The sequence below is a fragment of the Lepidochelys kempii genome, chromosome 11 (genome assembly GCF_965140285.1).
Source record: "Lepidochelys kempii isolate rLepKem1 chromosome 11, rLepKem1.hap1, whole genome shotgun sequence".
Lineage (NCBI taxonomy): Eukaryota > Metazoa > Chordata > Testudines > Cheloniidae > Lepidochelys > Lepidochelys kempii.
The window spans coordinates 68,025,767-68,052,808 of NC_136390.1; the positions used below are offsets into that span (position 1 = coordinate 68,025,767).

General features: G+C 41.4%; 1 protein-coding gene across 2 annotated transcripts in view; it reads right to left on the reverse strand.

The window, feature by feature from the left end:
• The window catches only part of BARD1 (BRCA1 associated RING domain 1), an 80,781-nt gene that overhangs the window by 27,345 nt on the left and 26,394 nt on the right, over positions 1-27,042 (reverse strand). For both annotated transcript variants that reach the window (XM_073306728.2, XM_073306727.1), the window contains 5 exons: positions 25,818-25,898; positions 24,265-24,437; positions 8,977-9,085; positions 4,194-4,329; positions 1,670-1,762 (listed from right to left, as the gene is read on the reverse strand). In XM_073306728.2, the coding sequence (XP_073162829.1) occupies positions 1,670-1,762; positions 4,194-4,329; positions 8,977-9,085; positions 24,265-24,437; positions 25,818-25,898 (592 nt within the window). The remainder of the gene's footprint in view (positions 1-1,669; positions 1,763-4,193; positions 4,330-8,976; positions 9,086-24,264; positions 24,438-25,817; positions 25,899-27,042) is intronic.

Below are 27,042 nucleotides of genomic sequence, written 5' to 3' on the forward strand. Positions count from 1 at the left end.
AACCTGGAAAATTAACAAACCTCCTGAACAGCCTGTATGTAGCTTTGATAAAGTCAAGATCTGCCACAGAAACGTTAGATTTAAATATTCTCAGTGAAACAGAATTCTAATTACTGAAGAAACTCCATATGCACTCTGTGCAAACCCAGGTCTGGCTCCTAACCCCTCAGAAATTTGTTACCCCCAGCCACATAGAGGTTTTATCTTCCTGCCCACGTGTAACCTCTAAGCAGCCAGACATCTACAATACCATAATTGTCCCACAATTCCCCACTACTTTTCAGCAGCCAAACTATCTGAAGCTAGTCCTCGATACCCAAACCAACCTGTTGGTTTGGGCATACCAACATTTATCACATGTCAGAGAGAGTCAATGAGAAACTATTCATACTTGTAACAGATTGCAGTACCAAGACTCCTTGAAGATTTTTCTTTTTGAATTACCTATAGATAAATGGGATGAATATAATCTGTTTTAAATAAGTGATATCCAAAGTATCCAAGGGAACATTTAACCAATGTGCCATTTGAAAAGAACAGAGAAGAAATCAAGTGGATGTTAGGAAGTTACATGGACATTAGAAGCAGATGGCCAAAGTTTTCCAGAGTGACTAGTGATTTTGGCTGCCCAACTTGGAACACCTTAAAGGGGCCTCATGCTCAGCATTTTAGAAAAAAAATCAGGCCCCTTTAAGCTGGGCACCCAAACTCAGTAGTCCATTTGAAAAATTTAGGCTAAGTTATTTGAAGAGTCCCTATTGAGTAAAGATGAGTTTTCATATCTAGTGTTTAATCATCCAAGACACTCCTGAAACCACTTGAAGAAAGCTCTCTATGAATTCTCCATTGATAGACAAACTGCACACAAATTAATTATAAAGGTTGGGGGGCGGAAGGGGGGGAAGAGGGGTTCCGTCCCTAGAGAAGTCAAGGGAAACAAGAAGGGTTTTCACAATGTAAATTAGAAGGGGAATTAATAAAGTCAGATGTATACTATATAGATATTTGTTCATCTGCCCTTTCATTTATGTTACTATTTTGTTAGATGGCATATATAAGTCCTTGAATGCAGAGGTGTTTTGGATAGTGTAACTACTGCTTTATATATTGCTTACAAGCACTGATCCCATACCCCTAAAGCACCAAAATTTTCCATTGACTTCCGTGGGAGCTATGCAAAGCATAAGGAACACAAGGATGGGGCCATAAGCTTGACTGGTTTTTGCTGGTAACTAGTCATCCTGTCATTTCTCCTGATCAGGAAGTCTTATACTACTATAGCAAATCAGCCCTTCGACAGCCATTTAAAATGCTTAAACACATACATCGGAACATTTACCATGAGCATTCCAGCACTACTGCTAATATGCTGAGCGGTAAACAAATTCATCCCCTCCTTACATTTGGGGGATGACTATTTCACTGGTATCTGATTAACAATGATGCATTACACATTTTCCACAGATGGAGTAATTACACGTAATCACAATTAATTACATTAATTCTTGTCACTCAAAATTTAAAAAGCCCCATAGTTTAGGTTAAGCCAATATCCATATTTGAAACAAGTTTCTGAAACAGGAATGGAAAGTTCTCAGACAATATTAATCCTCAGGTCAAACTATACATTTGTTTGAAAAATAAATGTTCCACCTATTCAAATACTTACACTCAAATTTCAGGACCCAACATCCAGCCAGAATGGCCAGCATACCTTTGATAGTACTTCGCATTGGATCATCAGCGATAATGACGTGAGTCACTAGAATAAAAAGTTACACATGTAAGAAAGCCTACAAACCTAAAATAACCAGATCTATAAGACTTGTTGCAAATCCAGTCACCCCCAATTTACGAACTCTTTCCTCCCCATTTATGAGCAGCCATTCTTCCCCAAACTCAAAATCTGTTTTCATTCACTGCAATTAAACTCTTCTCTTTATAAACTTGTGCAAGTGGGTGTTATAACTGAAAACCCACAATATTTCTGTCTGCTTTTAGTTGTTGTAAGTGTAGCCTTGTAGTTTATAAGAGAAGGAAGCATTACTGATCTATTAACCTACTTCTCCTCCAAAGGTATAATTGAAATAGGATTCTCACTACTGGATGTTAGTACCTTAATGCAAGACTGGTGGAATTGTCTCAGCTCGAGATTTTCAGGTTCAACATGCAACAGTAGTTAGGTGGAGCATGAGCCTGGCCCCTTCTAAGCATTTCCATTACACATGATCAGCTTAACCACAGCCTGAGAATCTTTCAGTCAGTTCTACACTGCATGGTAAATCTCTCAAGAGGAATAAGAATCGATAAAAGGGATTAAGAGAATGCTTAAAAAAAATATCCAACAAATGTAACTATTCATCATCAACTTAGTAAAGATGAACTTGAAACTCTGAGGACAGATGGCAGGTAAAAGAACTCGTCACAATACTATCTTCAGAGAAGAGTTACAGATCAGTAAGTTGCTTTTCCTCTAAAGATACTACCTGTGTGGGATTCTCACTCCAAAAGTGTAATAAAGCTCAAGAGACATCTCAAGTAATGAAGTAAAAGTGCAACAGATAGCAACTCTAGGGCCAGAACCAAAACTGTGATGAATTTTTTCTGTCCTTTTAAATGAGGAAGGAGAGTAACATCAGCTGCCTGGAGTTAGAGACTTTAACAACAGCATGCTGAAATGCTGCTGGCTTCTTCTTTAGCTCTTCTCACCTTCTGGAGAGGCCCTGCCTAAGATGAGCTAAAGCACTGCACCAGTGGCTCCAAGCAGAGGAGCCCCAACTGTGGCCTCAGCTTTGAAGGCAGTGGTTTCAAGCACTTTGACGAGGCCATCCCACTAATGATGGGCTTCGGAGAGGGGAGCTGGGTTTGCACCAATGCAGGTAGCACCAACGCAAACAAGACAAAAACAGAGTCCTAAGTCAGCAGGTTTACCAGGCTGGCTTCATGCAGATTGATAGGAGTTTCCGGGGTGTTGAGGCAGACCTGAAGTATTTTCCCATGTTTTCTTAGTACTCAGGGTGACATCTGGCAAAATGTGACATTGTGGTAAAGTCCAAGGAAGATAACCATATTTTCTACCTTATGTACTATAGACATGGCCTTGCAGTACTAACAAGCGTGAAGCAGCTTTGCTGTGTCCCTTCCTTCCTCCATGTTAGAGGTCATGTAACAGAAATGACGCAAAAACAAAAAAGAAAAAAACAGAAGATGAAAAGATGCAGCGAAGTGCCAGAAATGCAAGGAGCTGAGGAATCAGAGCAAGAGCAGAGATCCCCAGCGTCCAGCATGGGAGCACCAAGACAGGTGCTGAAGCATGGCAAGCATTAGAGCTGTAGTGTTGAGGCATCAGAACTAGAGGAGCAATAACAGGGTGCTAAGCATCCATAACACCAGCACAAACGCAGAAGCCGGCACCGATAAGTTACCCAAAAATTGCTGCCAAAGTGCGAAGTAAGCGGCAAAACACCAGCCACACTGGTGCTGAAATGCAACAGAAAAAAAACCCAGAGACAAAAAACTAGGCAACAAGCACCCAAGGCAAACAGCTTCACAAACAGAAATGCTGCTCCTGGTTCTACCTAGAAGAGAAGGACTGTTATGGGAGAAGGATCTCAGATGTATGAAGATATGGATGAAAATAGCCAAACTGGTGACTGGCAGACACACAGAGCTCCTGCAGGCAGTACCTTCACCACCTGTGGTCCAGAAGAACTGAGTGGAAGGTTCCAAGAGCAGTAGGTAAGCTAAGGAGGGCTAAACTACCACGTCAATGGCATGGTACCCTGCTAGCAAAGTAATTGGGGCAAAATATAAGCGTTTAGTGAATTCTGCCTGTCTTGCACTAGGAAGCTGGGAACTCAGAGTTAGTATCCTGGTGGTTGGTTCCTTTTAAAGGATAAGTTTCTAGTCAACTCATTTTTGTTGCCAGCAAGCTCACATCTTCTCTTGTGCCAGAGGCTTCTCTCTCTTCAGAAAGAGCACCCATAGGCTGTGGGCTAACAGATGTGAAACTTTATATTGCTTCAGTCTTATGAGCGGCATAAATACTATATCATTCTTGGAACCTGAAGTTTTATTTCAATCTACAAAACATTATGCAGTTAACATCTTGATAGCTAAAATGTATAACCCTGGTACAAAGTGAGCATTAAAACATACATACCTAAGAGACATTCCAACGTGGGCTTACTTACCTGTGCTGTTAAACTCCACACATTTTCTAGCCTTCAGCACTGCTGCAAGTTTGCTCAGTGATTTTTGTTGCTCTGAATTGAGGCTGCTTCCCAGTAAAACAACAGGCCCTTCTCTAGGGTGGCCTGGGCTTGCTTGCTGTGTGACAAGAGGAAAAAATGCTAAAGTCCTTCCTAAACTGAACTTAAAGAAAACAACTAATCTATTTGACAGTCTATTAAATAAAGAATAAGACTTTGAAATGAATAATTCATGGCATCTTACAGGACACATACATAAATCTATCTAGAGGGAATGCTATGGCATTGTAGATACTTTCTTTAATTTATGTAACATACCAAAGCAATTTTCAATTAACTAAAAGTTCGGTCTTGGGGACCTTTTGAATCAGTAGCAGCTTTCAGCAAACGGGCTGATGAAGATGCAGCGTGTTTTGTTTGGGAACTGTAGTACATGCCTAACTTCCATAGGTCACAATAATGTGACAAGAAACTCACCACACAGTCCCGACTAATAGCAATTACTGAGTATTAAGCAACTGAAGAACATAACGTACTCAGGAACATTTTAAATCAACGTGTTCTGAATGGTTTAAACTGGGGCATGAAAGGGTAAAGATTTTAAAATCACCCTTAATGTATAGTGCCTAGCACAACATAGCTTTTTATTTCCCCCCCGCCATTGGGTCCTCTGGGTGCTACCATAATATTTTTGTATATATACACCCACAAGACATACAAACACAGACACATAAAACACATGAATAAATGTTTGTACATTAGCTTACAAATGGTATACAAATTTTACTGTAATGAGGCACTAAGAGTTGAAACCGTTCTACAAAGACACAATATCAAAGACAGCCACAAAGTCAGTTTGTCCAAAGAGGCACCACCCTTCCCCCCAGCCCCAAAGGTCTTGCAGGGCATTCTAAACAATGAAGAGTAAACATTTTTATTACATTTTATGGGTACATAGAGAAATACGTATGTAAGGTCTAATTTTCATTTACACTAAAGCCTCTATACATTCCTCTAGCAGGGAAAAAGGGCGTGTGTGTAAATAAGACCACCACCCACACACAGTCCTACAATTGTTACTGTTAAGGCGCACAGTGAGGCCAATTTGTTATCTCCAGCTGCGAGAAACTGAAAGGCCTCTGGCAGAAGACTGTAAAGACATGTAATAACCCAGCAGTGGAAAACATCTTAATTATTGGGTGACGGGAGATACTGGAATAGCCTATTATACTTTTAAAGTGTGTAAAAGCATTTAGAGCAAAGAACAGGTGTGTCTTTTTACTGGATGTGTGTATACAACAAACAACAGAGGAAGACAACACACGATGTGGAATAAAGTTTGTCAGTATTTGGGAACCATTCTGAGTTATCGCAAAAAGAAAAGGAGTACTTGTGGCACCTTAGAGACTAACCAATTTATTTGAGCATGAGCTTTCGTGAGCTACAGCTCACTTCATCGGATGCATACCGTGGAACCTGCAGAAGACATTATATACACACAGAGACCATGAAACAATACCTCCTCCCACCCCACTCTCCTGCTGGTAATAGCTTATCTAAAGTGATCATCAAGTTGGGCCATTTCCAGCACAAATCCAGGTTCTCACCCTCCGCCCCCACCCCCACAAACTCACTCTCCTGCTGGTAATAGCCCATCCAAAGTGACCACTCTCTTCACAATGTGCATGATAATCAAGGTGGGCCATTTCCTGCACAAATCCAGGTTCTCTCACTCCCTCACCCCCCTCCAAAAACCACACACACAAACTCACTCTCCTGCTGGTAATAGCCCATCCAAAGAGACCACTCTCCCTACAATGTGCATGATAATCAAGATGGGCCATTTCCAGCACAAATCCAGGTTTTATCACCCCTCCCCCCCCACCCCGGGGAAACACACACACACACACACTCACTCTCCTGCTGGCAATAGCTCATCCAAACTGACCACTCTCTAAGTTTAAATCCAAGTTTAACCAGAATGTCTTGGGGGGGGGGGGAGGAAGGAAACAACAGGGGGAAATAGGCTACCTTGCATAATGACTTAGCCACTCCCAGTCTCCCAGTCTCTATTTAAGCCTAAATTAATAGTATCCAATTTGCAAATGAATTCCAATTCAGCAGTTTCTCGCTGGAGTCTGGATTTGAAGTTTTTTTGTTGTAAGATAGCGACCTTCATGTCTGTAATTGCGTGATCAGAGAGATTGAAGTGTTCTCCGACTGGTTTATGAATGTTATAATTCTTGAATTCTATAATTCTTTGTGTCCATTTATTCTTTTACGTAGAGACTGTCCAGTTTGACCAATGTAAATGGCAGAGGGGCATTGCTGGCACATGATGGCATATATCACATTGGTGGATGTGCAGGTGAACAAGCCTCTGATAGTGTGGCTGATGTTATTAGGCCCTGTGATGATGTCCCCTGAATAGATATGTGGACACAGTTGGCAATGGGCTTTGTTGCAAGGATAGGTTCCTGGGTTAGTGGTTCTGTTGTGTGGTATGTGGTTGTTGGTGAGTATTTGCTTCAGGTTGCACGGCTATCTGTAGGCAAGGACTGGTCTGTCTCCCAAGATTTGTGAGAGTGTTGAGTCATCCTTCAGGATAGGTTGTAGATCCTTAATAATGCGTTGGAGGGGTTTTAGTTGGGGGCTGAAGGTGACGGCTAGTGGCGTTCTGTTATTTTCTTTGTTAGGCCTGTCCTGTAGTAGGTAACTTCTGGGAACTCTTCTGGCTCTATCAATCTGTTTCTTCACTTCTGCAGGTGGGTATTGTAGTTGTAAGAAAGCTTGACAGAGATCTTGTAGGTGTTTGTCTCTGTCTGAGGAGTTGGAGCAAATGCGGTTGTATCGTAGAGTTTGGCTGTAGACGATGGATCGTGTGGTGTGGTCAGGGTGAAAGTTGGAGGCAGATAGGTAGGAATAGCGGTCAGTAGGTTTCCGGTATAGGGTGGTGTTTATGTGACCATCGTTTATTAGCACTGTAGTTTCCAGGAAGTGGATCTCTTGTGTGGACTGGACCAGGCTGAGGTTGATGGTGGGATGGAAATAGTTGCTATCATGGTGGAATTCCTCAAGTGCTTCTTTTCCATGGGTCCAGATGATGATGTCATCAATATAGCGCAAGTAGAGTAGGGGTTTTAGGGGACGAGAGCTGAGGAAGCGTTGTTCTAAATCAGCCATAAAAATGTTGGTATACTGTGGGTACCCATAGCAGTGCCGCTGATCTGAAGGTATACATTGTCCCCAAATGTAAAATAGTTATGGGTAAGGACAAAGTCACAAAGTTCAGCCACCAGGTTAGCCGTGACATTATCGGGGATAGTGTTCTTGACGGCTTGTAGTCCATCTTTGTGTGGAATGTTGGTGTAGAGGGCTTCTACATCCATAGTGGCCAGGATGGTGTTATCAGGAAGATCACCGATGGATTGAAGTTTCCTCAGGAAGTCAGTGGTGTCTCGAAAGGTAGCTGGGAGTGCTGGTAGCGTAGGGCCTGAGGAGGTAGTCTACATAGCCAGACAATCCTGCTGTCAGGGTGCCAATGCCTGAGATGATGGGGCGCCCAGGATTTCCAGGTTTATGGATCTTGGGTAGTAGATAGAATATCCCAGGTTGGGGTTCCAGGGGTGTGTCTGTGCGGATTTGATCCTGTGTTTTTTCAGGAAGTTTCTTGAGCAAATGCTGTAGTTGCTTTTGGTAACTCTCAGTGGGATCAGAGGGTAATGGCTTGTAGAAAGTGGTGTTGGAGAGCTGCCGAGCAGCCTCTTGTTCATATTCCGACCTATTTATGATGACAACTGCACCTCCTTTGTCAGCCTTTTTGATTATGATGTCAGAGTTGTTTCTGAGGCTATCTTACAACAAAAAAACTTCAAATCCAGACTCCAGCGAGAAACTGCTGAATTGGAATTCATTTGCAAATTGGATACTATTAATTTGTATTAATTTGTAAATAGAGACTGGGAGTGACTAAGTCATTATGCAAGGTATCCTATTTCCCCCTGTTTTTTTCCTCCCCTCCCCCCCCCCCCCCCCCCCGACGTTCTGGTTAAACTTGGATTTAAACTTAGAGAGTGGTCAGTTTGGATGAACTATTGCCAGCAGGAGAGTGAATTTGTGTGTGTGTGTGTTTCCCCGGGGGAGGCGGGGGGTGAGAAAGCCTGGATTTGTGCTGAAAATGGCCCACCTTGATTATCATGCACATTGTGAAGAGAGTGGTCACTTTGGATGGGCTATTACCAGCAGGAGAGTGAGTTGGGGGCGGGGGGGGGGGGTGAGAAAGCCTGGATTTGTGCTGGAAATGGCCCAACTTGATAATCACTTTAGATAAGCTATTACCAGCAGGAGAGTGGGGTGGGAGGAGGTATTGTTTCATGGTCTCTGTGTGTATATAATGTCTTCTGCAGGTTCCACGGTATGCATCCGATGAAGTGAGCTGTAGCTCACGAAAGCTCATGCTCAAATAAATTGGTTAGTCTCTAAGGTGCCACAAGTCCTCCTTTTCTTTTTGCGAAGACAGACTAACACGGCTGTTACTCTGAATTCTGAGTTATGGAGATGACCCCCCAGTCTTGCATATAAAATCTTCTATATATCATTTTTGTTACAGAAATCTTCTTGGGAATGTTGGAGAGTTTTACAAGTTTGACTGGGACTATTTGTCCCAGCCCATTTCTAACCGGTCTGTAAAGCCAGATGCCCTAGTTACCCTAGGTCCAAAGTATTCAGGGCTCACAAGATGAATTTGATTTTTAGGAACACTTACTTCCCCGCATTGACTAAATGAATATGATTCATTCTTCATTGGTAGCATTAGCACAGACTTCATCTTTTCAGTTTCTGCGTAGTCCACAGGGCGCAGACCGAATATATTACTGGTAAAACAAGCACAGATGGTTTAAGTAAATAAAATGTGTGACGTGATTCTTAACTAACTGGGTGCATTATCTGGATAGTTTTTCCACCTTCTTACTAATATGCAATTTCTGCTAAAACACACAGAAAAGATTCAAGAATTGCATCAAAGGCAGATGGATTCAGAATCACAAGCTGCTACATTCAACATGAAAAATAAGAGAGTTTACAACCGAATGATAGGTTAAATAAACCACAGCCCTTGTTAAATGTTTTGCTGCTCACCCATTGATATCTATCACAACAGCCAGCATTTTGCTTTGTAACGCTTAATTGCAATCACGCCACCAGGGAAGAAAAAGCATGTTGATTCCAAATGGAAAGTTCCAACAGACTATTACAAGTTAAATACAAACAAATATACAGGTAAAACAGGCATACAAGGTCTTCACTTGAATCCACCAACATTGTGTCACACTGCTGATATAGAAAAAAAAATATGCTAGCAAGTATAAAAATACACAGTTTAGGTACAAAAATCCATATTCGCTACTACAGACTATAAAAGACATACTGAAAGTCTCTATATAGTAGGTTAGAGATACTAATCAAGCCAAGACCAAGGGTTTATTGTAAATGTTATTTTCTCCTCATTCAATATTCCATTAGCAAATAATCCAGCTACCAGAATTCAAACACAATTCAAACAGAACAGTGTCATATTTTGATCTATATGATGTACTACAAGATGCCTGTTAACGAGACCACAACTGTGACAGAAAACACCCATGCGCGTAAGGCTCCCACAGCTAGCCAAGATTGTTTTCTATTATAGGCATCAACTCAAATTTTGGTCTCTCTCTTATTCAGTTTGCTATTGTATGTCACAGGTGACAAATCTGCCAACAGAGAGAAATCAGGGTGATTACTCATGCTACGGGGCATGCAGGAAACCTCCTACTCCCCACATAATTCACCAGCTATAATTTGGATAGTTGTACCTGTAGTGAACCATGGGCATATCTGAGTGTGGCTGTGACATCTGTCTCCTCCCCACACCACCTTATAGCTGCAGGACAGTAGTTAGAGAGGAAAAAGCCTGCAGCTACAGAACAGGTACAATAACTGGTGTTGGTAAGCCTGGTCTCACTAGCACTCCCCCGGGGCATTGTACCTGCCTTGTCCTTTGTAGGAATAATGTCTACTACAGCTATTCCTCTTCCTTCCACCTTACATGGCCCTAGAGCTTAAAAGGAAATGTAAGAGAATGGGAATGAAGTGACTTGGTTATGCCATGTTACAGAGTAAAGAGTAATAGAAAAAGCAGAGCTAAAGAGGTCCAAAAACTGCTGTGTCACTATAGCACTATCTTTTCAGGATAGCCATATGCTGCCATATAAAGCCTGTATCTAGGAGGAAATCTGATTTTAGTCCATATGTGGAAGTACCTCAGCATAGTTACATGATTTGGCATAAACAGAAAGATCCTTGTATTAATCTTAACCAAGAAAAAACAATGAAATCAAAGCTGTATGATCATTCTAACCTAAATGCACCACTACTTTTTTCATTGCTCTTTAGTACATGCAACTTATTAACAGAGAGAATCTCTGGTCAAAGATTCTGGACGGGTTTTTGCTAAAACACCCTAATTTCACAATAGTGCCAGCCCCTAGCTCTCCTGTATTTCTGAATGCTGGGAGTTGGCATATTACAAATGCTGCAGATTAAAAGATAACTTGTCACACCTCAGTCCAGCCCTGGGAATTGCAGCCCATTAAATACTACCACGCTGTTCCTGCTTTGTCATGCGTCATCAGGGTAGGCTTTGGCCTCTCCTTAAATTAGGACAATATTTAAATCAAGCTGCTGTAAGATGGTTCCTTTAAACAGGTCCAAAAGAGAAATAAATATTAGCATATGCATTAAAATCATCATCTTTACACCAGATGGCTGAACCTAGCTTTTAAAAATGTTAAATTTCATATCACTTTGTATGCTTTTTTTATTTCATAGAGTGATAGTGATGTCATTAATTGTTGCAAAAGAATCCTGAGGGCTTCAACTCTTGACAATTAAGTGAAAGAACAACTATATGCCTTATTACACAGTTTGTTCATTTGCACTGTTTCAGTCTTCATATTGTATTTAATTGGGGTTTTATGACAATTAGGAATTTTTTGTCTCAAAGAGCATTTTAAGTTTGCCTTTTACCAGTGCATACACTGCCTAAGCTTGATATTGCAAAGTGACAAAAAATAAGGGATGTTCACATAATGTTAGAGTCAAACAATTGAAGTACAATAATGCTAGAAAATGTAAGACCTCAGGTTTTCACAAGTGGGCCATGTTACACATGCTGAATATTTTGAGATATATATTTTTATTTTAATTGTGCAACTGTAACATTGAATAAACATAGGCTGTAGATTTTGCTAAGTAGGCCAAAACCTGTGGCCCCTGTAATGGCAGGAAATAATTAGGTGAGATATGCCCAGATGATCTGAGCAGGCAAACCACATCTTATCTACAGAAGGTGGTATGCCCCACCCCCAGCAAGGTCCCTGCCAATCATGTGAGCAAGACATACCGGCTGGGCACCGAGAAAGGATTCTCTGTATTACCTCAGAGGTGGTCCACCCCGCCTGGTGTCCCATCTCTAGTTTAGATCAATGTGATGCTTCAGAGGCAAGTATTGTGGGTTTTCTTTCCATAAGATCTTTATGCCCCAGCATTGCAATGAGAGAGCACATTAAGTTGATTATTTATGATAAGCCCTAAATCCCCCTAAGTCACTGCTTTCCAAGACAATCTCTCATCCTGTAAATCAGTGGTTCTCTACCTTTCCACACTACTGTACCCCTTTCAGGAGTCTGATTTGTCTTGTGTACACCCAAGTTTCACCTCGCTTAAAAACTACTTGCTTACAATATTAGACATAAAAATACAAAACTGTCACAGAACACTATTACTGAAAAACTGCTTACGTTTTCACTTTTACCATGTAATTATAAAATAAATCAACTGAAATATAAATATTCTACTTACATGTCAGTGTATAGTATATAAAGTAGTATAAACAAGTCATTGTATGAAATTTGACTTTGTACTGACTGCTAGTGCTTTCTGTGTAGCTTGTTGTAAAACTAGGCAAATATCTAGATGAGTTGATGTACACTCTGGAACAACCACTGCTGTAGATAACCTGTGTTCTTAATTCCCAGATCTATTACCTTGATTAGACTGATTAGAACACATTGTTGGGATTGTGATTATTTAGCCAAGGGATTCAGATTGCTCTACAACAGTAACCTGTCCCACCAAGCTGTACCTCATCTACAAACTTCACCAGCAAATATTTTATATCATTGTCTAGATCACTAATAAAAATATTTAACAGACTTGGACCAAGGACTGGTTCGGACCAAGAGCCGATTCTTGGGGGACCCTGCTGGAAACAGCCCTGCTCAGTGGCATCTCTCTAACTACATTTTGAGATCTGTCTGTGATCCAGATTTTAATCCATCTAATGTGTGTTCTGTTAATTCTATATAATACACTTTAAAAAAAATCAAATGTCATGTGGTCGTAAGTCAAAGCCCAGTAGAAATCCAAGTATACTACACCACAGTTGCCTTTATCAACCCGTTTTTTTTTTTTTAAACAGGATTACAAGAGCTACCTTCCATGAAACCATAAATTTTATTCATTGACAAAAAACAATTAATTGAGTTAATGTTGCCCAATGGCATCTTGTGCCAGTCCACTTCTCTCTCCACTAGGCCCAACATGGTTGTGTGAAATCATAAATACCCACCTCTATACACTTTGCTATAATAGAGTAGGGATAATGGTCATGCTTTGAAAAGTTTTGCATGTATAGTTGCTAACAGGGAGAGCGAGAGAAATCAAGAACTTGACAGTTTCATTACATGGCAGATACAGTAACTAAGCACATAAGCAAAGACTCATGTCTCTCTCTCCTTTTCCACTCCCCCTCTCCCACAACATACAGGCTCCCCTACCACCATTCCCAGCTCACCCTTCCAGTCCTGACCCATTAATCCGTAGCACTTTAGAAGCTGTTAGAACATAACAAGTCTGGCACACCCTGCTGCTGCATACACATCAGGCAGATTAATGGAGGCTCGCCTGCCTCCTTGATTTTTGTAGCCCGAGTTGTACATGGAGTCCTGCACACCTCTTACTCTTCCCCCACGCAATAGACTCCCTATGCTCCTGCTTTGGCCGAGGCTCCTCTGCCACACTCAGTCTACCTTCCCTCCAGGCCACTCCCATCCCCCCACTCCACACAGGGATGTAACTTTGTATTTCCTGGTACTCTCAGGTTTAAATCTGTGTTACCTTAGGGCCTCCCAAGATCTTGGCCCACACATATGGGGAGCAAGAAGAGGATCTCAAATCGACCACGCAGGGGCAGAGCCCCCAGATCCTAGCACAGACACAGGAAGGAATGGGAGCATGACAGGGCCCCACACCCCTAATACCGTCTACTCAACCTGCCACCAACTCCCAGTGTCCCATCCCTTGACCTGTGCCCCACAACCCCTCTCCTATGCACTCCACTCTTCTCTCCTTCCCCGAGCAAGTATTTGCATGTGTAATTTATTTTCTTTTTGAATATACTTTGAGCAATTTCTGAATTTTCTGCTGTATTCAGATTACATTTCCCTGCCCACTTCCCCCCAAAACAAAAACCAACCCTTTGACAAAGGCAGATTGGAGCAACATGCATACATTTCATTTTCAGATTTCTGCCAAGGGTGGGTTCTGAACATATAATACCCAGGTGTTGCTATGGTTTAATGGCCACAGCACGGACCCTTGAGCCACCCAGGTCATATGAAAATGGGCTGGGTAGCAACCTTTTGCATACTTTGCCTACACGTGTGCAGTGTAATCCGTTTGGTGCGTAAACCTTAGGCTCAAACCTAAGACTTTGTTGAACAACATCTTCAGTGTTGCCTTCCCAAGAGGGCAGTGGTTGTCACTAACTGGGGCAAGTGTTGAGTGATTGAGACACCTTAGGCAAAATCAGAGCCATGGTTTGACCCCCAGGTATGCACAGAAAAAAGTAAAAAAGAAAAGGAGGACTTGTGGCACCTTAGAGACTAACAAATTTCTCTAAGGTGCCACAAGTCCTCCTTTTCTTTTTGTGGATACAGACTAACACGGCTGCTACTCTGAAACAGAAAATACTAAGTAAAATCAACCCTGAGAAAAGCTTTTTTTCCCCCCCCCCCAGGGGAGGGGCAGGAAGAGACTTTATCTTGGGGACCTTTTGCTCAAATAACTCCAAATTTAGATCACCCTCACTAAGGCACACCACATTTCGAGGTGATCCATGTAAGCATGCCAAGTTTAGAGTACATAGAAGAATCTCCTTTTAAACAAAGAGCTCCTCAACCTTAACTTTAGCCTCTTATTCTTTGTTGATAGAATCCTGAAGTTAGAGGCTCCATCTTTTTTAGGTAAGATAAATGTACTACTCTTGCTAATCCAGAGTCCAGAAGTGCTCCAATAAATACCTCTTCTTGAATGAGGGTGAAATTAGACTTTTCAAGATTAATTTAGGTCTACAAGAGCCAGATGTATCCTTTGAGGCAAAAAGCCTATCAGCTACTTATCTTAGTACTGACTGATGGTGAAAACACTCCAGGCTAAAGAGAGCCTAAATCTAACATTGGAAAGATCACTGTGCTGGAGAACAGAGACCTTCGAAGGCACCTCAAGCCTGATGCTTAAATGAATACGGAGAGTGATGCTGCATATGATACTGCAGCTGACCCCTCAGGACCTTCCATGCTGGATTTTGCAGGACCACAAAGTCAAAGACCTCCTCAACAGCAGCTGATGACCGTTAGCACTGGAGTTTGTTTGATGGGGCGACACTACTGAACTCCAGGGCGTTGGGAGTCCATTGGCTACTGCCAGTCTAATGGGATCTTAATGTAAAATTCCAAGGATGTTGGTTACTGAGGGATGAGGGTGACATGGCTGACCACAACAGGTGGAGCTTGACATTGGCCTCAAGCTAAACAAGTGCACTTGGTGCAGGGAGCAGTGTTCAGCCTCAGGGTAGGGCACAACGGGGATTGAGAATATTTCTCCGTCATGGAGTTAGAGGCTTTAGAAGGATTCAAATTTTTTTTTTTAAAAAATCAGTACATGTTGATTTCACTGTACACAACAAACCAACAAAAACAATTTCCATTGATAATAATTGAAATTTACAGACAGGCAAATGAAAAATGCTGCTTGAGAACTCCTTTGAGTTTGATTTAAGCATATTTACTTCATATACTCTGACATGTGGTGCTGACAATGTGTGTGTTAAGAGTAATAAAGCTTTAACTTTCTGAATCTCAACCTCTATTGTCATTAAATAATTATTTTTTCTGATCCCAATCATTTCCCACAACTGTGAAAACTTTAAACCAATAAAATCAGAAAAAAGTGTTTAAAACAAACATTGATAATATCCACTGAAATTAAAAAGAAAAAATCCAAAACACATTTTACCAAGCCTACAGATACAGTTCCAGCATATGGGGTAACAGTAACAATACAGCAAAGTGTAGTGAGGGGAAAGGACAACCTGCTAGTCAGGAAATAAGGAATCAGAGAAAAGGAAAGAATGTATGATAAGGCAAATATGTGTGCAGAATTAAGGAGAGCTTCAAAAGCATTGAGAAGGCTGATTTTGTGTTTGTCATCTCCAATTTAGGCAGTCAAATGCTAAATTTTTGTATCCACATGTATATCCAACATAAATAATACTTGTTCTAAATGCCTCATTTTAACACCTCTAGCCATTGTATTTTTATTCAGCAGGCCAATGTAAATAATTTTTTCCCCTGGTTTCCAGACCTTCTTGGAAAAAGAAAGATCAGCTCCCAGTGCTATATTTTTACCATTTACCCCTATGTGGAAAATTCCTTATCATAGAATATCAGGGTTGGAAGGGACCTCAGGAGGTCATCTAGTCCAACCCCTGCTCAGAGCAGGACAAATCCCCAACTAAATCATCGGAACCAGGCCTTTGTCAAGCCTGACCTTAAAAACCTCAAAGGAAGGAGATCCACCACCTCCCTAGGTAACACATTCCAGTGCTTCACCACCCTCCTAGTGAAAAGGTTTTTCCTAATATCCAACCTAAACCTCCCCCACTGCAACTTGAGACCATTACTCCTCGTTCTGTCATCTGCGACCACTGAGAACAGTCTAGATTCATCCTCTTTGGAACCCTCTTTCACATAGTTGAAAGCCGCTATCAAATCCCCCCTCATTCTTCCCTTCCGCAGACTAAACAATCCCAGTTCCCTCAGCCTCTCCTCATAAGTCATGTGTTCCAGTCCCCAAACCATTTTTGTTGCCCTCCGCTAGACGTTTTCCAATTTTTCCACATCTTTCTTGTAGTGTGGGGCCCAAACTGGACACAGTACTCCAGATGAGGCCTCACCAAGGTCGAATAGAGGAGAACGATCACGTCCCTCGATCTGCTGGCAATGCCCCTACTTATACAGCCCAAAATGCCATTGTCCTTCTTGGCAACAACGGCACACTGTTGACTCATATCCAGCTTCTCGTCCAATGTAACCCCTAGGTCCTTTTCTGCAGAACTGCTACTGAGCCATTCGGTCCCTAATCTGTAGCAGTGCATGGGATTCTTCCATCCTAAGTGCAAGACACTGCACTTGTCCTTGCTGAACCTCATCAGATTTCTTTTGGCCCAATCCTCCAATTTGTCTAGGGCCCTCTGTATCCTATCCCTACCCTCCAGCGTATCTACCACTCCTCCCAGTTTAGTGTCATCTGCAAACTTGCTGAGGGTGCAATCCACACCATCCTCCAGATCATTTATGAAGATATTGAACAAAACCGGGCCCAGGACCGACCCTTGGGGCACTCCACTTGATACCGGCTGCCAACTAAACATGGAGCCATTGATCACTACATGTTGAGCCCGACAATCTAGCCAGCTTTCTATCCACCTTATCGTCCATTCATCCAGCCCATGCTACTTTAACTTGCTGGCAAGAATACTGTGGGACTGTGTCAAAAGCTTTGCTAAAGTCAAGGAACAACACGTCCACTGCTTTCCCCTCATCCACAGAGCCAGTTATCTCGTCATAGAAGGCAATTAGATTAGTCAGGTATGACTTGCCCTTGGTGAATCCATGCTGACTGTTCCTGATCACTTTCCTCTCCTTTAAGTGCTTCAGAATTGATTCCTTGAGGACCTGCTCCATGATCTTTCCGGGGACTGAAGTGAGGCTGACTGGCCTGTAGTTCCCAGGATCCTCCTTCTTCCCTTTTTTAAAGATGGGCACTACATTAGCCTTTTTCCAGTCGTCCGGGACTTCCCCCGATCGCCATGAGTTTTCAAAGATAATGGCCAATGGCTCTGCAATCACAGCTGCCAACTCCTTTAGCACTCTCAGATGCAGCGCATCTGGCCCCATGGACTCGTGCTCATCCAGCTTTTCTAAATAGTCCCTAACCACTTCTCTCTCCACAGAGGGCTGGTCATCTCTTCCCCATACTGTGCTGCCCACTGCAGTAGTCTGGGAGCTGACCTTGTTCGTGAAGACAGAGGCAAAAAAAGCAATGAGTACATTAGCTTTTTCCGCATCCTCTGTCACTAGATTGCCTCCCTCCTTCAGTAAGGGGCCCAGACTTTCCTTGACTTTCTTCTTGTTGCTAACATACCTGAAGAAACCTTCTTGTTACTCTTAACATCTCTTGCTAGCTGCAACTCCAGGTGGGATTTGGCCTTCCTGATTTCACTCCTGCATGCCCGAGCAATATTTTCCATACTCTTCCCTGGTCATTTGTCCAATCTTCCACTTCTTGTAAGCTTCTTTTTTGTGTTCAAGATCAGCAAGGATTTCACTGTTACGCCAAGCTGGTCGCCTGCCATATTTACTATTCTTTCCACACATCGGGATGGTTAGTCCCTTTCACCTCAATAAGGATTCTTTAAAATACAGCCAGCTCTCCTGGACTCCTTTCCCCCTCATGTTATTCTCCCAGAGGATCCTGCCCATCAGTTCCCTGAGGGAGTCAAAGTCTGTTTTTCTGAAGTCCAGGGTCCATATTCTGCTGCTCTCCTTTCTTCCTTGTGTCAGGATCCTGAATTCAACCATCTCATGGTCACTGCCTCCCAGGTTCCCATCCACTTTTGCTTCCCCTACTACTTCTTCCCAGTTTGTGAGCAGCAGGTCAAGAAGAGCTCTGCCCCTATTGGTTCCTCCAGCACTTGCACCAGGAAATTGTCCCCTACACTTTCCAAAAACTCCCTGGATTGTCTGTGCACCATTGTATTGCTCTCTCAGCAGATATCAGGGTGATTGAAGTCTCCCATGAGAACCAGGGCCTGCGATCTAATAACTTCCGTGAGTTGCCGGAAGAAAGCCTCGTCCACCTCATCCCCCTGGTCCGGTGGTCTATAGCAGACTCCCACCACAACATAACCCTTGTTGCTCACACTTCTAAACTTAATCCAGAGACTCTCAGGTTTTTCTGCAGTTTCATACTGGAGCCCTGAGCAATCATACTGCTCTCTTACATACAATGCAACTTCCCCACCGTTTCTGTCCTGCCTGTCCTTCCCGAACAGTTTATATCCATCCATGACAGTACTCAAGTCATATGAGTTATCCCACCAAGTCTGTGTTATTCCAATCACATCGTAATTCCTTGACTGTGCCAGGACTTCCAGTTCTCCCTGCTTGTTTCCCAGGCTTCTTGCATTTGTGTATAGGCACTTGAGATAACTTACTGTTTGTCCTGTTTTCTTAGTATAAGGCAGGAGCCCTCCCCTCTTGGGCTCTCCTGCTCGTGCTTCCTCCCAGTATCCCATGTCCCCACTTACCTCAGGGCTTTGGTCTCCTTCCCCCGGTGAAGCTAGTTTAAAGCCCTCCTCACTAGGTTAGCCAGCCTGCTTGCGAAGATGCTCTTCCCTCTCTTCGTTAGGTGGAGCCCATCTCTGCCTAGCACTCCTCCTTCTTGGAGCACCATCCCATGGTCAAAGAATCCAAAGCCTTCTCTCCAACACCACATGCATAGCCATTCGTTGACTTCCACGATTCGACCGTCTCTACCCAGGCCTTTTCCTTCCACGGGGAGGATAGACGAGACCACCACTTGTGCCTCAAACTCCTTTATCCTTCTTCCCAGAGCCATGTAGTCTGCAGTGATCCACTCAAGGTCATTCTTGACAGTATCATTGGTGCCCACATGGAGAAGCAGGAAGGGGGTAGCGAGCAGAGGACTTGAGTCTCGGCAGTCTCTCCGTCATCTCATGAATCCTAGCTCCTGGCAAGCAGCAGACTTCTCGGTTTTCCAGTCAGGGCGGCAGATAGATGACTCAGTCCCCCTGAGGAGAGAGACCCCGACCACCACCACCCGCCTTCACTTGTGAGTAACCGATTCACTGTTCATACTTACGCTATATAGTGAACAGTAAGAACCCTCTTCTTATATCATGGCATTGGCGGTGTAGACTTTGGATCTGGGAGTACACAAACAAACAGGTCTGTTTATTCCCCCTGGGAGTAGGTGGATGGGGAATGGGTAGCGCCTTGGCTCTGCTCCCCAGTGCATCAGCCAGCACTAATTAAGCTGGGTTGGGAGTGGGAAGGGTTATGATTTGCTGCTGGTATAGGGCAACAAGCCAATTAATACATACCTCCAGCAGCACTCAAGGAAGGGGGAAGCAAGGAAGGAATTGTGTCTGAGGAGTATCTGAGGCACAATATGATCTGGGATACTCATGGGGTGGAGCAGTATATGCCCATGCCTTGCTCACATCTGCACCTAGAGGCACGTCTACCTCTAAATAAAATATTCCCATTTACCTGGGATTGTTCACACTCAAACTTGCACCAACTGGATGAAGGCTAAAACACACCTAGAAGAAATAAGGCAATGAGACTATTTTTACCAATGTTAAACTTATTGTGCATGAGGAACTGGCAAGATAGCCCATTTGAGTGAAGCATTTATGAACAACTGTGAAATTGCAAATGCAATAGATCTAATTTTTCAAGTCACTTGGCTTGCTGTGAAGCAAGGAAAAAAAAGACAGAACTCAAGAGAACAAGCACATGAAAACATAAATGTGTAGGAGATTAACCTAAAAAAATTAACTAGACCAGCCGGGCAATTAATAGGTCCACTGGTCCATATAATATTTTCCATTTGCAGTTCGTATCTTTTTTAGTCAGAAAAAAATTGAACAGCAAAGAACATGCTCTAACTGCTTAATCTTGCAGATTTTCAAAAAAGTATTGCCAAGGAAAATTGAAATCCTATGATTTGTCTTCTGGAAAATAAAAGCAATTCTGAACTGTGTTCTCATCCTACAAAATATGTACACACACTCCCTTTTATAGTAAAGCTATTTCCTATACTTAAATCACAGAGATAAAAATCTGACAGTATTTTTGAGGTGAGATGTACTAGATGTAAAGTTTACTTCTACGGTACATCAGATGTCTGTTTAAAGGTTTTGAAAAGTAAAATTTTAAAAATTCACAAAGACTCTCTATATATGAGTAGTATATGGACAGCTAAAATATTAATTCTTGGCATGGCCACAGACTTCCTGTGTGACTTTGGGCAAGTCTTTGCCTCAGTTCTCTATCTGTCAAATGGGGATAAAAGGACTTCCTTCCTCTTTTACAATCTAAACAGACAGGGCAGACAAAGCATAAGATTTCAGGTCTTACCATGTATATCTACAGAATTTAACCCAGTGGGTCTCATCTCAGTTGGGACCTCTAGGCACTACAGTAAATTAGATACTAAATACCTAAAAAGCAGCATTAAACTAGGTTACTATATTTTATAGTACACTTTTTACAAAGTGTCATATAGAACTATTTCAAACTCGCACTCTAAGGTTATGCCCACACTTCGAGCAGGAGAAGATACACCTGCACTAGCTCTGTTCAAGCTAGTGAGCTAGACAGCGTTGTCATCGTATCGCAAGCAGTGGCAGGAGCTAGCCACCCCAAGTACGTGCCTGCCCAAGATGCCAGGTACAAATCACTTGTGCCCCAATGGCTACACTCTATCCTTACTGTGCTAGCTCGACCAAAGCTAGTGCAGGTATGTCTTCTCAAGCTCCCGCTCTCAAATGTAGAAATACCCTAAATTCAACTCAGGCATCACTTTTATTCCAACACCCCAAATTACTAATGCACACTGTTAAAAAGAAAATATTGGTTTACATAATTCTGCAGTCAAAATAAAAGTGTTTGACTGCAAAAGCCACATTTTGCTTAATGATGGATATATTTATACAGGGGGCCTAAATACGGTTTGAACACATTTAACATGTTGACAAAACTTAGTGGGCTAAGAGAGATACAGGAAAACTGATTATTCAGGCTTTTATATGGCTCTAAAAGGTTAATCAGCTAATTAAGAACCACTTATATCCCATGTCAAAGAGGGCTCTCTTTAATAGGAAGTTTTAAACTTCTCAAGAGCCTGGGGAGATGGGAATGAACAAAAACTAGTAGAAAATTGGAATATTAGTCAGATGAACTGAGATGAAGAAAACAGCAATGCAGTTTGAGCAGTACAGCCTAAGACCACAAACTTATTCCATTTCAAGTTGTGCATCCGTCTAGTAGACTCTTAAGCAGCTAGTAAAACTTCAGATCTTGCTCAAAACTCAGTACTAAATCTCTACCCTTTCAAAAACCTGGCTGACAGTGACAGAAATCCCATGGCAGATGTGTACATAAACAGCCTGAAAGACAATGGGATTATCAACTCAGCGTTAAGAAACCATCCTGCCTTGATCAATAAGGAGCTTTGAACCTCTATATTACCAGCTTGGTCACAACTATTGCTACAAAGGCAATTAGAAAAGTCAGAATTTATGTGACGTCGTGTTATGTCATGCTTTCACTGAAAATAAATTGAAGCAAGGGATGCCAAAAAGAAGAAGACTGAAGAGCTGCGAGGTGGAGGGAACTGCAGGAGTCTCATTGTAGGGTGCTGTCACACTGGGAGTAAGAGCAAGCGTTATAAGAGAAGTATTTCTACGACTCAGAAGTTTTGTTTGAATTTTAATTTTCTCTGTGCCTCAGTTTCCACATCTGTAAAATAGCAATTATAATAATTGCCTCTTTGCAAAGCGTTTTGGGATTTACAGATGGAAAATACCTAGCTTACACTGTACTATTACATTGAAGACTTACTCCTGACATCAAAGAAGGGGTGGCATTCTTCTATACATTACAACATGGGAGTAACTTCATCTACTGGAGTAAGAGGACAAATTGCTTTTACCAAATGGGAAGAAAAGTTCTTTGATGTAATTCTGCAACTACTACAGTAGTGTGTTACACAACAGCATCTCAGCAACAGATACAGAAGGACTATATAAGATGAGGAAAATTAAATCTTTTTTGTGGCACTTACCAAGTGGCATAACACTAAACACTTGCCATGGCATTTGCAGGTCCATTTGCAAGAGATGAAACACAAAGAATGCTAAATTTGTACGCAGAAGATTTTAATAAAGTTTGAATAAATCACAGTATAAATTACTCCATGAGAATTATCTAGCATTATTATTCTCAGACATCACTCGCTTTACAGAAGCCTTTGGCAAGGTACATTTAAAAATTCTTGCTAGGTGTAAAGCCACTTAAGAAACTATAAATGAATTTTGTATACCCTGGAAATTCTGTAGTCATAGTGCCTCCCCGTTATTAACATTGCCCATTTAAAAATTCAAACAGAGACCTTTTCTGTACCACTAAAGGCAGTATGCTGATACAACCTGTAGCCAGTCTCATAAAACATTTGATTTTAGAGGGGATGTAGTCTTGGATACCCCATATCACACTGTTTCAGATATCATTGTTGCTACAATAAATATTAGAACATTGCTTATATTCACACTAGACTATGTCTTGTCAGTTCACATTTTGAATGGAACTGGACTTCAATCTATTTTCTTGTTTTGAAATGAGGAGGAGACTTTTTGACCAAAGGTGGTCATATATTTGCCAGTATGGCTAACGGAAAACGGTGGGCTAATAAGACGACTGACCTAAAAATTTTAGTATTGCCAATTTAAAGTTCTACTGTACAATTTCTCCAGTCTTTTGGCTGCTATCAAAAAGATTTATGCCCAAATTGGTTGGTTGTGTAATATTTTCAGAAACCCAGGAGAGTTGTAAAAATCATGCAGGCAGCTACCAATACCCAACTGGTGAACATTTTATCTTGAAAAGCTGACACCTGAGGAAGCAGATGTACTATCCTATTTTTTTTTTTTTTAAATATGCTGCCAGGCCAAGGGAACGATTCCTTTTGTACTTTTCTGATTTATTTTTATATCCTGACATTTCATGTAAACTAGAAGTATTTTCTGATCCAATACCTCCATTCTGTAACAGAACTTCAACAAGTTTACAACATTTGAAACTAGCTAATTTACTAAAGCTTCCTTATCCCCACTTCACACTATGGCCAAGGAGGTACATACGTCAGCAAACAAGTCAGACATGAACAAGGCTACATTCTACAAGCATGTAATGTGCACATGCCATTTACGACAACATGCATGGTACCAGATTACAGATTGTATACAGTAGCTGCTGATACAAATAGCAACGCTACTGCCATTGTAGCATGACATGAACAACCCAGCATCTCATTCAACTGATGTGATGACAACGAGAAAGATAAATCCATGAATAATTATTGTGTGTTTGAGTCAGTATCCATCACATTACAACTCCAGATGTTTGCTACATGCTTATCAATAGAGCAAACTCACCAGAAATATACATAGCTAAAATGGAAGTACTTTTTTAAAATTTCAGTAATAATCTCCCTTATGCACTCAGATTTTTTTTTTAATGCTAATTTATTTTTTTAAAGCCCAAACTTTGGGATTTGTTCCAAACTTCATAAAGAAAAGCTTAGGACAATCCTGAACCCTAAGCAAAAAAGATAACATCCAAGTTAGAAAGGGGCATTGTATAATTGAACACAAAAAGAAACTCCCATTGAATAAACCATATATTTTGTATTAAGAGCTTTGGATCAAAATTTACTCAATGTTACATCCTGGACTTTCACCAGCAACATCAATTTTGAAATAAAGACGTCAATTACAAAACAACATCACACAGCTACTCACACTGCATCCTGGGAGGCTCCATGTGAGAGCAACAGCTCAACAATGCTCATATGCCCATTCTTGGCAGCATCATGAAGCGGTGAGTCATTCTGATACCCAGTAGTGTTCACCAATGCCCGGTGCTGTAGTAATAGCTCCACCACCTTCCTGTGCCCGTGATTACAAGCCTCATGCTAGCCGGTGATGTTGACAAGAAGCACACGGGGGAAAAAAAAAAAAAGACATAAAATTCTAATGAAAGTACAGAATGTTTTTTTAATAATGGATGTTTGTCACTATGAGTTAATGCATTCACTTTCATAGCATCTCTCAGACTGGCAGCATGATATGGAGATACTATTCAATTTTGACAATGCAATGGCCATCATGAGTAATTATCTTTTCAAACATGGCATTGATAAAGAGCACAGAGGAACTGAACACAGACCATGTGGTGTGCAAAGACGACTATAAAGGAATGCCTTCCAAGCTATCGACTAGGGTCAAACATGCTCTTTGGGAGAAAAAGGCAGCGGATGAAAAGGGATTAGCACTCACTACCTATAAATTTTTTAATGAAATTCAAGCATGCAAGAATACAAAAATATATCTAAGGTATACCTGTTGGTAACCAAAGTTCAAACTCCACTATTTAATGTGTACCCAAAATGGTGGGAACTACAGATCTAATTAACAGTTGACAAGACTTACAAAAAACTGTACTTGCACTCTAACCTGGAAAGAGAGCATTTTGCACACTTAAGAAATCATAGGTGAATATGATGGTAAAAGTGATAGAGAATACTGACACTTGATGAGAGGTGGGATGATTCTACAGGAAGAGCACTCTCGCATTGCCATAATGAAGACTATTTCTCATAATCATCTTCTTTATGACAGGTTTCAGAGTGGTAGCCGTGTTAGTCTGTATCAGCAGAAAGAACGAGGAGTACTTGTGGCACCTTAGAGACTAACAAATTTATTTGAGCATAAGCTTTCATAGGCTAAAGCCCACTTCATCAGATGCACGCAGTGCAAAATACAGTAGGAAGATATAGAGAGACACACACACACAACATGAAAAAATGGGGGTTGCCATACCAACTCTTAATGAGACCAATCGATTAAGGTGGGCTATTATCAGCAGGAGAGAAAAAAACTTGTAGTGATAATCAGGATGGCCCATTTCAAACAGTTGACAAGAAGGTGTGAGTAACAGTAGGGAGAAGATTAGCATTGGGAAATAGTTTTTTAGTGTAATGACTCATCCACTCCCAGTCTTTATTCAAGCATAATTTGATGGTGTCCAGTTTGCAGATTAATTCCAGTTCTGCTGTTTCTCGTTGGAATCGGTTTCTGAAGTTTTTTTGTTGAATAATTGTGACTTTTAAGTCTGTAATGCTCAAATAAATGTGTTAGTTTCTAAGGTGCCACAAGTACTCATTCTTTCAGTCTTCTTTACGTTTTGGATACAATAAAGATAGGGGCAGGAAAGAACAAACTGTAAAAAATGGAAGTGTGGAGGAAAGGACAACAGACAAAAATGAAAATATCAGAAGAATGTTGACACCCACCAATGGTGTCCATCCAGCATGGTCTTTAACATTGGGGTCTGCTCCATTTTTCAGTAAGTGTTCAACGGCTGATACATCACCCTAGAAGGGGGAAAAAAATCATTGCTAAACATCTTAGGAAGGATAGATAGAACAAAGAGAAAAATAAATGGGAGAGAACAATAAGCAGCTGCATCATTTTGATTACAATTAAATCAAGACTTTCATTTAGACAATGTCAACCTGACAAATTTTACTCCTTGTTTTTAAAAAAAACACTGTTTATTAGTATAGTGTAGTCAGAAACACCTAAAAGCTTTATTTAAGTCAGGAGCAGACTGAATAAGGCACATCTCACACACTATAAATAATTCAGTATACATAACTGGACAAGTGTGCGTAGACTGCAATCTATTGGCTAAGACTGACTGCAAGGATTAAGACCAGGTACATGTCCTTCAAACCAAAAATTTTGTCAAACTAATCTAAATGACTAGCTAGAAATATGCACAAGTGAACCCAATTTATATGCCTGTCTTAGAAACATCCAACTTGCATGACTAAAATATTGAAAGAAAAGCAAAGAGAAAGTATTTCTATTTAATCTTTCAATTATTATGCATGTTAAAACTGCCAGCACCCTTATATCATTGGCAGTTATGCTACCATCATAATTTCATTTCCATTCTGGCAGAACACAACAAGATATTCAAGTTTTGCTACGGCACAGAGGTGGAAGCAATACAGGAAGGAAAGGGGAATGCCTGAGACAGAAATTATGGGGAGTAGAAGGAGGAGCCTAGAAAAATATAAGCTACAATTGACCAGAATACACATAAAATTGGTTAAAGTTGGGTGACTTAACAGCTCCCAAACTCCCTGCTTATTAGAATTCTGAACCTGTGCAGTCAGACATTGCTTAGAGCATGAACAAGGCTCCTTCACCCCTGTTTATAATGCTGTTCGCTGGAATGGCTACTTTGTTGTGCTTCTATCGCTTAATATTTTTATGAGAATATGTTATTGCCCTATCACTCAACCCCAACCTTGAGGACCAGTTGACTGTGGTTCTTTTGGTTCCTATCTTTTCACTTGTCCAGCTTGATGGCCCTACCAGGAGTTAAAACTCCCACCAGCATAGCTCTCGGTCACTGGAACACATAAGGCTTCCCACTGTGTCAAGGTACAGTCCCCAGGGAAGTCTTAGAACTGTCCTTGGCAAAATTTGTACTGCCAGCTACAAACT